Below are 15,078 nucleotides of genomic sequence, written 5' to 3' on the forward strand. Positions count from 1 at the left end.
ATGTCGCGCGTTATCAGCCATTGAGAGGGGGGAGTTATCTGCCTTTACCACCAAAATTGGCAAACAAAAAAGCAGTTATTAACGTGCAAAACAGGGATAACGAATGTTTGAAATGGGCTTTGAGAGCTGCATTATTTCCGCCAAGAGATGGGAAAAATCCGCAAAGAACAAGCAGATACCCAGTTGACGACGGAATAAACTACAATGGAATCGATTTTCCAACGCCTCTAAAGCAGATTGACAGGCTTGAGGCGCAAAACAACAACCTTGCAATAAATGTGTTTGGATGGGAAGACGACTGTGTGATACCTCTCAGAACAAGCAAAAAAGAAAATAGCATTTCCCGTATAAACCTTATGTTAATTGAGTCAGGATTAATTCAGCACTACTGTTTTGTAAAAAGAGTATGCGCTCTGCTTTACGATCAGACTAAATCACACAACAAAAAACACTTTTGCATGATGTGCTTGACCGGTTTTACAAGAGCAGACTTGCTCGAAAAGCACGAAAAATATTGCAATGGAGTTAACGGCAGGCCAACAAGAATCGAAATGCCGGAAGAGGGGAAAAACACTATTTCTTTTAAAAACTACCACAAACAAATGAAAGCGCCTTTTGTAATTTACGCCGACTTTGAGGCATTGTTAAGAAAGATGCAAGGATGTAAACGCGAAACGGCCGAGGAGCGCCAGAAAAGAAAAGACCTTGGTGAAGAAGTGAAAGACATGAAGCCGAGTTACACAGACAAAACAGAACAGCACGAGGCATGCGGATTTGCTTACACAGTTGTAAGGAGTGATGGTGAACACGAAAAAACATTTGTGTACAGAGGACAAAACGCCGTTGAAGTATTTTTGAACTGTCTTTTAAGTGAAGAAAGAAAAATAAGATATGAATTGTCAAAGCCAAAACCTCTTGTGATGACGGCAAAAGACTGGGTAAACTTCAAAAATGCAACCAATTGCCACATTTGCGAAGAAACGCTAATGAAACAAAACTTTTTGGACTCTTTGCCAGTTTGGATTGGAAACAAAAAGGAGCTTAATTACTTTGGGCAGATGCACAAAAAATGTTATTACAGAAAGGAAAAAGAGGAAAAAAACCTGGATACCGAAACCCACTATAAGCTAAAAAAGCTTGAAAAAGAAACACACAAATTAGCAGCGAAAAACCAAAAAAACTGCTTAGCGTGCCACAAGCCGCTTATCCAGCCGAACTACAAGGATGTGGTAAAAGACCATTGCCACATAACAGGCAAGTTTCGAGGAGCCGCACACAACATTTGTAACTTTATGATGCGAATAGATCCGAAAAAGGTTCAAATACCAGTTGCATTTCACAACCTGAGGGGTTATGATGAACACCATTTAATGCAGGCAATGTCAAAGATTTCAAAAGAGGCACAGAAAGAGGTAAAATGTGTCGCAAACAACATGGAAAAATACATCACATTTTCACTGGGGGGTTTAAGGTTTATTGACAGCTTGAACTTTTTACCTGGGAAGCTTGAAAAACTTGTAGAAGAGATACCAAAGGAGTCATTAAATATAACAAAGGATAACTTAGAATTTGAAGAAAGCGAAGAATGTTTTGAACTTCTTTGCAAAAAGGGAATCTATCCTTACGAATACATGGACTCATGGGGAAGATTTAAAGAAACAAGTTTGCCAGAAAAAGAAAAGTTTTACAGCAAACTTAACGACGATCACATAACAGATAAAGAGTATGAACATGCGCAAAAAGTGTGGAAAACCTTTGGCTGCCAGACCCTGGGCGACTACCACGATTTGTACGTTAAGACAGACGTGACCCTGTTAGCCGACGTCTTTGAAAGCTTCCGAAAACTCGGTCTTGAGAAGTACGGGTTGGATCCCGCGAATTATTACACGACGCCAGGCCTTTCTTGGGACGCACTCTTGAAAAAGACAGGGGTGGAGCTTGAGTTACTTACAGACTATGAAATGCATCTTTTTGTCGAAAGGGGAATAAGAGGCGGAATTTCGATGGTAAGCAAGAGATATGCAAAGGCGAACAACCCTTATGTTGAGGGATTTGACCCGAGCCAGCCAAAAATATACATAACGTACCTCGATGCGAATAACCTTTACGGGTGGGCAATGAGCAAGCCGCTCCCAAAAAGTGGTTTCAGATGGAAAAAGGTTATGCCAACAGAAAAAGAAATAACGACAAAAAAAGAGTATGCAAAAGCTGGATGGATTTTAGAGGTGGACTTGGAATACCCGAAAGAGCTGCATGACGCCCACAACAGCTATCCATTAGCACCAGAGAAAAAGAAAATAAACAAAGAAATGTTTTCGCCTTACCAAAACAAAACAATAAAAAATCTTGATTTGCACCCGCCAGACACCGAAAAGCTTGTTTTAACTCTTGAAGACAAAACCAATTACGTCGTGCATTACCGAAACTTGCAGTTTTATCTAAAACAGGGAATGAAACTCAAAAAAGTGCACAGGGTCTTAGAGTTTGAACAAGAGGCGTGGATGGAGCCGTACATCCGGATGAACACAGAATTCCGAAAAGAAGCGAAAAGCGACTTTGAAAAGAACTTTTACAAGCTGATGAATAACTCAGTTTTTGGAAAAACAATGGAAAACCTGAGAAACCGTGTAGACATAAGAATAGTGCGCAGCGACGAAACAAAGAAAATAAGAAAATTAGTTGCAAGCCCATTGTATTCAAGACATGTAATGTTTTCAAACGATCTGGTTGGAATAGCCATGCGAAAAAGTAAGCTTTTTCTTAATAAACCGGTCTACACAGGCATGACCATCCTTGACGTAAGCAAGTTATGTATGTACGATTTTTATTACAACCACCTGAAAAAAGAGTACGGGGAGCGTTGCGAGCTTTTGTATACAGACACAGACAGCCTTTTGCTTGAGATAGAAACAGAAGACGTTTACGCGGACATGGCAGAAAACATTGACAAGTACGACACAAGCGACTACCCGAAAGATCATTCGCTGTTTTCAACAAAAAACAAAAAGGTGTTGGGAAAAATGAAAGACGAATGCGCAGGAAAACTAATTTCAGAGTGTGTTTGTTTGAGGCCAAAAATGTATTCAATAATGACAGAAGACAAAAAAAATATAAAAAAAGCAAAGGGGGTAAAAGAGTGTGTGACAAAGAATAAGATAGATCATGAAAACTTCAAAGATACACTTTTTCAAAACAAGGAAAGCTTTCACGAAATGCACATGCTAAGAAGCTATGCCCACGAGATGTATTCAATAGTGGTAAACAAAAAATCGCTGTCGCCTTTTGACTCAAAGCGATGGATAGCGGATGATGGGATACATACAAATGCTTACGGGTATAAGTTTTGCGAAACAAAGCCTACATAAACATAACTTTTAGAGCTTTTCTGAGCCCAAGGGGCTCAAGCACTAAGTGCTTGGTGGTAACTGTGTATTTGGAGGAATAACAAGCAATTCTTCACGCACGAAGCCGCGCTTTGGACCATCGTGCAAGTAATAAAGCACTGGCTGATTAGGTTTAGTAACAGACCTTTCAATGCTGTAGACTTTTAATGACCAAATCGGATCTGTAGCCCTTTTTACGCCGCCTTCCAGCTCGCCAGGTTGGTAGAGGAAGCGCACATTAACGAGAGAGGGGAGTTTTTTTTCTTTCTTGCCAACAGGTCTTGTATATTTTGAGGACGGTTTTGACGAAACAGCCTTTTCTTTGATTGCAGCAGCAGGTTTCTTACCAGTAAGACTGGTTACTTCGTTGTTCAGAGCGGCAACAACTTCGGGTAGCCTTTTTACCCACGCTGTCGACCGCTGGCCAGATGGCAGGTTCATCTCGACACCGTACTGATAACCAAACAGGCGCCCTGCCAGTGTTTGATTAAAACGTTCAACAATAGCTTGATCTCTGTGAATGTTAACACGCCCGCGTCTAATATAGGTTTTGTGATTTTCCATTTCTTTGGTAACAGCTCCCATGAATTCGCGACCAGGGTCAACTTGCAGCATCTGTGGCCATTTTAGTGCACTTCGCCTGTAAATTGTCTGAAAACCTTTTGCAACCTCAGTTGAATCTTTGGAGGTCAAAGGCTCGGCCTCTTTGAATCGGCTGGCAACGTCAACAACAGTCAGAGCGTATTTGTAAACTTTTCGCCCTCGCGGCAGTTTGTCGTGTGGCAGAAAAAGAAGGTCCGCCTGGTGGACCGCGTTAGGAGAAGAAACATCGAATTTTGGGCGAGGAACGTATCGTGGTGCCGGAAGGTAGATCTGCCAAAGGGCCTGCTTAACGAGCCACTTTTTAGCAGCATCTTCGGAAACCTTGGCCGCCTCGGCTAATTTTTTTATCGCTGCAATTCCCTTCCAGTAGCCCTGGGGGCTATAGTAGACTTTCGAGATTTTCTTCGAAAAGTTTTGCTCCGCAAAAATCTTTGCATCCATGTGTATACAAGAAAAAAAGAAAAGTTTAAAGAAACCGAAAGGCAGCGTACCCAAGTGCAAGCGCGCCAGCGCCAACGAACATAAGTTCACCTTGTTTCTGCTGCTCACTTGGCTGATAGAAATCAGAGAACTTGGGTTCTTTCGGAGGAATCATTTGTTTGTCAGGATGTGCCTGGTTGTAGAGTTTGAAAGCGTAGTCTGTGTTCGTAAAGTTTTGTTTCGCTTGCTGTTTGATCTCATTGTTGGTTTCGATCCAGTCGAGAAGCTTCGTGCGGTCGCGAGAGTATTTCGCGTAAGCTGCCTGGTAAGCCTCGAGAGCTTTGTCGTGTCTTTCTTTTTCTTTTAAAGCGGCGTCATCTCCGCCACCCAAAGCTCGAGCAAGGTAGTTGCCGCCAATGAAAGCAGCAGCGTTCAAGATAGCTCCGCCAGCCATAATCGCGACGCTTGCCATTTTGTTATTATACTATTCTAATTTTTTTTAATTGGTTGGGAGAATTTTCTGGTCCTCGAGATACTGTTTAAGTGCAACGCTGCCAGCCATGACGGCTGTGAACTTTACATAGTTCATAAAACTGCTGCTTGGGTCGGATGTGAAGTTTTCTTTTACAACTTTTTTGGCAGCCCAGCCGATTCCGGCGGCGAGACCTGTAATGGTGGCGGCATCCATGAGCGTTTTCACGAGTTTGTTGTCGGACATGGCGGTTCAGTATAAAATAATAAAAAATATTCAATTGAAAAATTTTTTTGTTTATTCTTCACCGTTTTGCGAAGCAAAGTTTGCAACTTCTTCACCAGATTCAACTTCTTTTGTTTTTTTTATACCTCTTTTAAAAATTGTATCCTCATCCTTTTGCACCCGAATAGCGGTTTTAACGCAAGTTTTGGAAAATTCAAACCAAAGTAATGCAATACCAGCCATAGCTGCACCTTTAACAAGGTTGTCAAGAATAAAACCAAGGGACATTGTCGGTATAATAAATGAAAAATAAATGTTCAAAAGAAATTTTTTAATCCATCGGACGGATTCCTCTTTGTTTGCGAGGTCTAATGGCATTTTGGATTGTCGAAGGCGTGTCTGAAGAACGCGTTGCAACCCTTCCAATACTTTCTGCTGTAACTGGTGTGTCATCAGTTATAAGAGTTGGCGGAGCTTTAAATGTTGGACTTCTTTTTTCGTTTATAAAGCCTTTTATGTCTTCGCGTTTCACATAAGTTGTAACGATTGCACCGCCGATACCAAGCAAAGATATCCATTGATTTGTGGTGAGACCGCTTGATTGCGGCTGAGCCTCGGGCGGAGCTGGTTCCGTTACGTCCGGTGGTGTTGCATTTCGCTTTGCAGCAGCAGATTTCTTTTCCTTTTCTTTTGCAATTATTGCAGCAGCCTCGACAGCAGCTTTTTTCTGTGCTTCACGAGCCTGTTTTGTTTTTTCAGCTGCAAGCTTGCCAGCAGCAACTCGCTTTGGATTTTTGGCAGGCTTTGTTGCTGGAGTTGTTGAAGTAACTTGTTTCTGTTCTTCTTGAGCGATCGGAGTTGGTTCGAGCTCGGCCATTTATAATAAAAAAAAATAATATTTAAATAGAAAATTGCTCAGCAAGATTTTTTGCTAAGCAATTGCTAAGCATTGTTCAGTAATTACTTAGCATTTTCTTAGCATTGCTCAGAAAAATCTTCAGTAGTGTTTGTGTCCGCATCTTTGGAAGCACCTTTGGTTTCGCACAGCGAAGTGTGCGACTTTGTAGCTTCGTTTAAATCAATGTGCTTTGTTGTGATGAGCGCAGCATTTGCAACGGCAAGAAAGCGGCCGCATTTCAAAGCCAGACCGCCTGCCAAAGTGGACAGCTCTTTGCTGATGATGTAGTCGTTTTTGAGTTCCTTCTGATAATCATTGACGTCCTTGATATTTACGGCCATACCAACGACTTTAGTAACAAGAAAAATAAAGCTGTCAATCAAGCTGTCGGTTGTTTTGGATCCAACGTATGCCTCATATCTCTTTAAGTACTTTTCAACTTCTTTATCTGTCAAGCGCTTCACCTGCTCGTGTGTCAGTTGCACACCGATTGCTTCTTTGGTTTTTCCTGTTGAAACAAGGATTGCAAGCTGTTCACGCAAAGCAGGAATGTCAGGGCCTTGAATGAGTGCCATAGCGCTTTCTGTACTTTCTGGTTCAGCTCCTAGCAGTTCCATTACGGAAGCTAATTCTTGTTCACTTGCAGCGCCCTTGACGCTCTCGGGAGGAGAAGTTGCGAACGGGTCAGCCATTTATTACTCTAAAAAATATGTTCAATAAGAAAATTTTGTGCCGTAAGGGTGGCGATGAGAAATGACAAGATGCGAAAACTTATTTTTTTTTAGCTTTAAAATGATTTCTTTGTAATCCTCATTGGCAAGTTCGCCAGCGTAATCCTCAAAGATTGCCTTCGTGGTCTTGGCAGAGGGGGTGTAAAAGAAAACGATTGCCGCAACATTTTCGCGGAATGAGGATGTTATGCTTGTCAATTTTTGAGTTAACACCCATATGCTCAAGCCTGCGTGGCGAGCAGAGAAAGCAAGATTCACCAACTCCCCTGTTCTTCCTTTTACATCTTTCGAAGCAGCACAGTCGTCGAGGATGATAAGCGTGTTCGTACCCTCAAAAAGAAATCTTGAAAGCCTTAACCAAGATTCCACCTCGTGCTGCTCGCAAATGAAAACAAAAAATCGAATATCTTCCTCAGCAAAGCGATAATAAGTCTTGTTGTGCTCGAAAGTCGGGCAGATGAGCACGATGTAGTCAAACTTGCCTCGGAAAGGGCCACAAAGCTGATTGACCACGTATCTTGTTTTTCCTGAGTTCGTTGGTCCAACAATGAGAGCGTTGAAGGGTATATTGGCAGGATCCATGCTTCGCTTTGCGAAAGCTATATCAATACTCAACACCTTCTAATTCTTTATTTACAATAGAAAATTGTGCATCAGCGATAGCGAATATGTAGCATTTGACATTCCCTGATCCTGAGGCTGTTCTCTGTATCTCTAAATTAACGCCATCCTTTGTGTTCACCAAGCGGAGCCCGCTGCCGTGCATGTTGTTGTCGCTCATGGAGCGAAGGTCAATGAAAAGCCCGAACTTTTTTTCTGCATAAAACTTTGTGGCGTTATTAAACATTTTTTGGTCTGCGTTTTTGCCAAAGAACCTGAGAACTTCCTCCCACATGTCTCTTCCTTCAACGCCCTGACTGTACACCTTATTTGGAACGCCGTTCACGCTGATTTTTACATTTGTTATGTCAGGGTTAAAGAAAGATTCTGTATCTCTTGCACCTGCGGCGTGGGGTTCAGGAAAAAGAAGTAGAAGTCCCTTCAAGGAGCGCTTTGGGACGTTAATGCTTTCGTTTATTATCGTGTCAGTAGCTTTTTTTACTGTGATCGTTTTGTAATTATGCACATGCTCGTAAAAGAAACTTTTGCCGTTAATGTAAGTGCTTTCTACTTCTCTTGCAAGTTCTTTGTGATAAATAGCCTCGTATTCGAGTTGGATGTCAGTTAGCTCATACCCAAGTTTTGATGGATCTGTTCCTCTTACAACCACATTTGGACTGTTCAGTTTTATCTCGAAGACAAGCTCGTCTGCGAGTGCGCGCGGATAGAACACGCCATGGTCTCTCAAAATCTCGTGATCAAGCGGGATACGATACTTGCTTCCATAAACTTCTGCCAGCTTCTTTTCCGCGTCAACTCCTGATTTTTTTTTGTCACCAGCGTTTGAACGGATTTTGCATAAATCCTCGGACTGGATACCTTCAAGAAACATGTTGCTGCGCTTTTCTACCGGCAGAAAAAGGTCCTCGAAAAGTTTGTAGACGTCGTAAGCGTTCGTATCCTGCAGCGTTTCTCCAGCAAACTTGACCACCATCCTTGAGACAAGCGCCCGGGTGACGTTGTTTACGAGAAAGTTGTTGGGCTCGCCGCTCACCGTCAAGTTAAACACAAGAGCCAGGGAGCCTGGAACGAGAACGACGCCTTCTTCAAGCTTTGGCACAGCAACTCTCAGAATTTCTTCTGGAGACGCTTTATTCGGGTTAAATGTAATGCGATGTCGCACTCTGTCTGCCTTGAGCGCGTTTGGTGTTTTCTCTTCGAACGTTGGTCGGTGTCTTTCGCTGACAGCCATTGTATATTTAAATTAAAAAATGTATTTATTTAATATAACATGGCGACAGAAGGTGGCTTTGGTGACAGAGATCCTCTTTTGGAACATACAGGCGACCGTGACGACCGTAATGACAACGATGACAGCGATACAACAGGCCCATTCCAACCTGGAGGGGCATCAACGCCCGGACCTAGTGAAGGAATACCTGGGAGAAGAACCACAATGAATAGGCCGGACGAAACAACAACGATGTTTCCTGAAATCCCCGACGATAGTGCGACAACAACCTTCACTGCTTCGAGTTATCTTGACAAAGAGTTTCCATCAGCTGACAAATCAAAGATTAAATACAAAATAGATGGAAATGGAAGGCTGCAAGTCGGGTTAATTAAACCAGGTAAGCCTTATTATAATTTAACAACCAAAATTCAAGGCAAGGAAGAATACCAGATAAATATAAGACTTCCCAAAGAAGTTTTAAAAGCCCTTGGTCCAAGTCGTCGATTAACTCTTGAAAATGAAATAAGAGGTCTTTCAGAAGGCATCAATAACAACAAAAAAACAGCAGAAGATAACAATGAAAGCCCGGAGGAAAGAAAAAAAGCTAAAGAAAGAGCAAAACTACAAATTGAAAGGCGCACTGATCTACAGAAAGAATTAGATCGGTTGAAAAAAGTAGAGTACGAGCCTGTGATTGGGGTAACAATACCTTTACAAGAATTCCAGCAACACGAAACAGAAAGGCTCGAAAGGGAAGTGGAAATACAACAAGAGAGACAAGAACAAGAAAATATTGCAAACGACGAAAACAGGCCACAAGCAGAAAGACAACAAGCTCGCGAAAGAGTTGATAACTTGAATCAAGAATTTAATGAAATAGAAAATGAAAGAGAAGAAGAGATCGAAAGATTGTCTTTAACAGACAAATTAAGAGAAAAGGTAAAAGCGATTTTCAAAAAATATGGCTTCACCGTCACAGCAGTTTTGCTTGCCGTTGGCACGACTATTGGCGTAATTCTGAGTTCTCTCTCAAACGGTTTAAAAGGTTTAGCAAAAGGTGTTGGTGACGGTCTTCAGACACTTGGCAAAAAAATTGCAAGTATTCTGCCGGGCCTCCTTGGCTCGATCGCCAGTTTTGTGTTTCGAACGGCCGGCCAGGTGATCAGCTTCCTCGGCAAGAATGCTTGGCTTTTGATTGTCGGTGTTGCTATCTTTCTTATCGAGCGAGTTACAAAACGAAGCGAGCGCTAAGCTCTAGAGGGAAAACCCGAAGGGTTTCCGGTGCCCCTTGGGCACCCTCAAAGAGCTCGGCTGACTGCAAACGCAACAATAACGGCACCAGCAATAAGGTAGATCTTGTTTTTTTCGTGTGCTGTATCTTCAGTGTCTGGCTTCTGCTTTTCGTCTGTTTTTGTCACAGTACCCGCTGAAGGCGTATGTGGCGCCGGCTCTTTTTTTGCAGCTTTGTGAATCGGGTTTGACGAATGACTTGTTGGTCTATTAACTTTTGATGGCCCACCGCTCATACTTGTTGCGCCCACTTTTTTTGTAGCTTTATTAGCCTCATCATTCACTCCTAATTTCATCCCAACAACAGCCTGCTTAAGCTGGTTATTGTAGCCAACAACGCTTTCTGTGTTTATAACCATACGAGCGGGCATCAGCCAGGCACCTGGGCAGACTGCAAGGTTAAGCCGAACCTTAGCTTCGTCGATGGCTAGTTGGTATCTTTGGACCGACTTTGCCAGATCAGGTTGCCTTATAGCGTCTTCAACCAACACGAGGAACTCACTTTGCGCTTCCTTTGCACGGCCGCCTGTTCCAAGTATGCTACTTCGAACGTTCACCTGCGAACCGAGAATACAGTAGACAAAAGCCTCTATCGACTGGTTTACTCTCGACAAACCTGCCTGAGTAAGCCCTTCAGTGCCGTTAGGACAAAACCAGTCTGCCTGTGCATATGCAGCGTCGTCTGGCTCGATGTATTGAATCAAGTTACCTTTGCTTGCAGTTCCACCTTCATCCGAAAATTTATCGTAATCGGGGTATTTAGCCCCAGAATTTTTCGGACCAATATTTGAGATCCAGATATAAACGTTACCAAGTCCGTGGTTTGCGCCTGTTGTGAAACGGAAATCGCTTGACGGGTCGACACCGAACTCAGCACATATTCTTTTGTACGAAGCCACGTCGTACTTGTTGTCGAACTGGCTAAAAGTGGGGTCGCCTGGCAAGGCGCTTACGCTCTGAATTCCCCCCATCTGAAACAATATTCGCCTTATCGTGAAATAAACGTGAAAAAGGTAAAAATTTCGCACAATCGGCGGCAAGCTGAGAGCTGAGTGCTCTTCATCGAAAATATCTCGACTTATACCGCAGCCTGTTGTCGCGCACCAAACAGCAAAGTTAAGTTGCTGTGGCCAATAGGCCATATTTTGGCTAGCAAGCCACCTTTTTGACTCTTTTCCTGATGTATGCTTCAGTTTTGTTTTTTGAAAAATCTCTCTTAATTTCGTTGTGAAATATTGGTCTGGTGTGACGTAGATGTTTATTTGGCTGTTAAATATTTTTTTCAAACTCGGTGCGGCTTCGTGAAATCCAACCGCGGGAATTGGCAAAGATGAGCCTTTTGCGCCGCTTGGTGACAGCTGTTGTGGAAAACCGCCTGAAATTTGATTCACCCCCAGTGCTTTTTTCATCTCTGGGCTCCAATATTTGCTGTCAGAGCCAAAAACATTTATCAAATGGCCTTGCCCTGCCTTGTAATAAATGTCTGCCGTTGCTGTGTGGTTGTACGCGAACTCAACCTGTGCAACAAATTTTGTTCGGTCAGCGTTTAGATATTTTGCAAGAAAAGGTTTCCATGCATTGTCTTTTGCCGCTTTAGAAATTGTAGTTGCTTCTGGGGTTTTCATCCACTTCATAAAACCTCTTGTTTTTGCATCCATGGTCCTCTTTTATATTAAACATTTTTTATTTTTATTTAATATAAAAATGGTTGTGCTGACTGTTACCACAAAAGAAAATCCGAACACTGTTTATTTTGACCAGCCTATTCCAAAACCAAGCTATATCCGGCTTTTAAGTTGTTCTCTTTACAACAGCTGGAATAGTTTGGAAAAGGATGGAATAGTTTTTTATAAACAAGTGAACAAGGAAGAGAAGGCGCGTTATATACGGCAAGGAAACTTCTCACTCGATGACATTGGGAGTATTTTTGAAAAAGGATTTCCAGAGAAAAACATGTTTTCTGTAACAAAAGGCATTGCAGGCCGTTCATTGATAATAAAAGCAAAAGAGCCCAATTTAAAAGCTTTTGGACTGAACGAAAGTCTTATTAAGTTCTTTAATTTGCCTGGGTTTGAGAATTACGCAAGTATTGAAAAGGAATTTTTTGAAACAATTGAGGTAAATAATGTTTCAAATCCTAAAAATTACTTCATCAACTGTGACCTTATCGACAAGCAACAAAGCTTGCTAAATGGTAAGCCATCAAGCCTTTTAGCGTTTTTTGACATACGTGGAAAACCGTATGAAAAAGTTTATTACCAAAATACACATTTTAACGTCTTGCGCGACGTTTCTGCTGAAGAAAATGTATCATCTCTGACTCTTTCGATTAGAGATGAGAATGGAAAGCCATTCGATTTTAACGGCACAAATCTTACATATGAGTTGGAATTGAATTAAATTAAATACAAAAATAACTTTTATGTATACGAGACCATGTCATCTGCTAATGTTCTCCCGAGTGCCCCTGCTTATGGTGATCGCGAAGAAAACAGCGTAAAACAAACACTGTATCCCGCTTTGCCAAATCAACCAGAAAACTTTAGGTTAACAAAAATCAATCAAATTTGTTCAGAATTTGACAAAGAAGTTGCAAAATACCGAGCTGTTTTGAAAAAGTATAAAAAGGTGAAGTCTTTTTTTCATTATTCCGCAATTTCAATGGGTGGTTTGTCCAGTGTTCTCTCTGCTTCCAGCCTTGGAACAGCGGTAACAGTCGTTGGTTTGCCGGTAAGCGTTCCTCTCGCAGCATGTGCTGCAATTACAGGCGTTTTGTCAGCCGCTTTCACTGGAGCGAGCAAAAAACTTGAACCAAAAATTATGAAAAATAATGAAATTACTTCTCTTGCTGTTGCCAAACGGGAAACTGTCAATAGACTTGTTTCTGCCGCTCTCATTGACAATAAAGTTGATGACAAAGAGTTTCAAATTATTTTGGATGAATATTCTCGTTACATGGCCCTCAAAGAGACTGTTCGCATGCACCTTACAAAAAATTTAAGCCAAAAAAAGTCATCCCCACAGCCTGACATTGAGAAACTGATACAGGAAATTCGACAAGAAGAATTAGATAGGTTAAAAAAAAGAATATCAGCAGAGTCGAAATCAGATTTGAGAAAATAAACACTGGATTTAATCTGAGTGTTCAGAAAAATAAAATTAACGCATGACACAAATCGTGACATTGTGTTACACACAGCGTGACATTGTGTGACACAGAGCGTGACAGTCACGCGTGACGTTGCGTGACAGGTCAAACGAAAGGGCAAAACCCTGGTCGGGGGGTGCTCGTTGGCTGTTTCTTGCCTAGCCCCGGCTAGGACTTTTTCCCCGCCGCTGACAAGGCGGCTGTCCCACATATTTACCTCTGCCGAGGTTTGAAATCCCGAGGAATTTCTGAGCACCCCCACGTTATCAGTAGGGCCGAGGCGGGTTCACCCAGGGGTATCTCCCACTGAAAGGAGTCCCCCTATACCCCGTAATTCACCATCCGCACAAGCCATTATAACAGGATTCAAGTGGTTGGCCATCCACTACCTCCCTTGACTTCACCAGAATTTGTGAACTAACAAATAGTTACGGCCGCGTTTACTTATATATAGTTCACTTTGTCACGTTTTTCACTTGTGGTACCCTTTCACCTATTTTGAGCAAGTACGCATGCGCTTTTGGGCATCAGGATGATGTCATCATTAATTAGACACTTGGTAAAGTTTGGTAAATAGGCTAAAATGTTGGTGCTTTTCCAAGCGATTTGCTTTATTTTAACCGAACTTTCTACTCCCGTTTGGCAAAATGAGGTCAGACAGATAACATATCAAGTCGTGGAAGCAATGCTTGAAGCAGAAAAAAAATAAACAGGCCCGATTGAGTCCGATGTTTCGGGAAAGTTCTTTCGATCGATCGTTAAACTTCTGTGATCAAATCCTGTTATTTCTCGATTTCTTCTCTTCGCTTCACTTCGCCAGCTTCTGTGGGGGCACAAAAAATTACAGCGCGTTAACTGAGCGTATTTTTTTTGTAATATCTGTTCTGTTTCGTTTTTTATCGGCCCAAACACTAAATCCTGATTAGGCCGCCATGTTTCTTTCTGCTCGTCCAAGGGCCTGAGAACTAGAAATATGGTTTCCAGGCTCTCTCTGAAAATGTCACGCAACTCACGTAAGTCGCTCGCGATTTTGCGTGCCGCTAGCAGGGCAACCATTTTTTTGTGTCTGTAAACGGTCAGAAAAAATGGTTTTAGCGCGTTTAACGTTAGCGAAGGTTTTTTTAATGTTGTTTTCTTTTATAAAAAAAAAGTCGCAAGCTTAAACCTTTTTTGTCAATTAAAGGTTCGTCGCCCTAAAGTACAATGGTTGGTTTAAATGATTGGTACGAAGTTCAGTCTGTCGGCTCTTCTTCCGGCAGTTAATTAATTTGTTTACCCATTTTTTTTGCTTTTTCTTTAGTTCCATTTCCACGACTGCTTTCCAGATTTTTTTGTTAGCTTTAGCCAAGATTTGCTTAGCGATTTCAGTTTTTTTTGCCTTAAATTTTCCGGAATTTTTTCAAAATCATAGACATAGTCGTACACTTCTCCTAACCTCAAAAAAGCTTCATGATATTTTGTTAAAGTAAGATAATCCAACGATTTTTTTGGTAAAACTGTCGTTATTGGAACAAATTCTTCGTTTTTTTCACTGTTGGGTAAGTCTTCACTTTTTCCAAAAAGTTCTGGTTTTTTCAGTTTCATACTTTTTTTTAAAGTAAAGTCTCTTTCCAACAATTCTTCAAAAATTTCTTTGCTAAGCTCTTTAGTTTTCAGTTTTGAAATTGCTACAACCAAGCCGTGTATAAATTTTGTCATGTCAACACTTACATATTGTTGTAAATATCGATCAAAAATTTTTTCGTTTTGGATGTAAAACTTTCTCGTTCTCGGTCCTTTTGGTTGAAAAACATCTCTCGTTGGCTCCATTTACCCTGAGGTGTTATTTGTTCAATTGAAAAATAAATATAGCACACAGGTGGCGCTCTCTGTTGCTGCGGGCCGTTAGAGGTGCCGCCAACGCCTTTTTTGCAACTCGTTTCGCGAGAGGGGTAAGAAAGGCGTCTTGCGTTCCGCGCACACATGTAAATTAGGAGTTGTGGACACAAATTGTGACAAGGAGCGAGGCGAGCCAGGGCGAGCCGAGCGAGTTGTCACGGTTTGTGCCACAACTCCTAATTTACATGTGTGTTAG

The 15,078-nt window shown here is 41.8% G+C and overlaps 1 protein-coding gene across 1 annotated transcript in view; it reads left to right on the forward strand.

Annotated features, from left to right (window-relative positions):
- Nucleotides 1-24, forward strand: part of LOC144659142 (uncharacterized) — a 21,893-nt gene extending 21,869 nt beyond the window's left edge. The window contains exon 3 of the mRNA XM_078519587.1: nucleotides 18-24. Within this exon, the coding sequence (XP_078375713.1) occupies nucleotides 18-24 (7 nt within the window). The remainder of the gene's footprint in view (nucleotides 1-17) is intronic.
- Nucleotides 25-15,078: the final 15,054 nt, after the last annotated feature.

The sequence above is a fragment of the Oculina patagonica genome, chromosome 7 (assembly GCF_052425735.1).
Source record: "Oculina patagonica isolate OP01 chromosome 7, crgOcupat, whole genome shotgun sequence".
NCBI classification, from domain to species: domain Eukaryota; kingdom Metazoa; phylum Cnidaria; class Anthozoa; order Scleractinia; family Oculinidae; genus Oculina; species Oculina patagonica.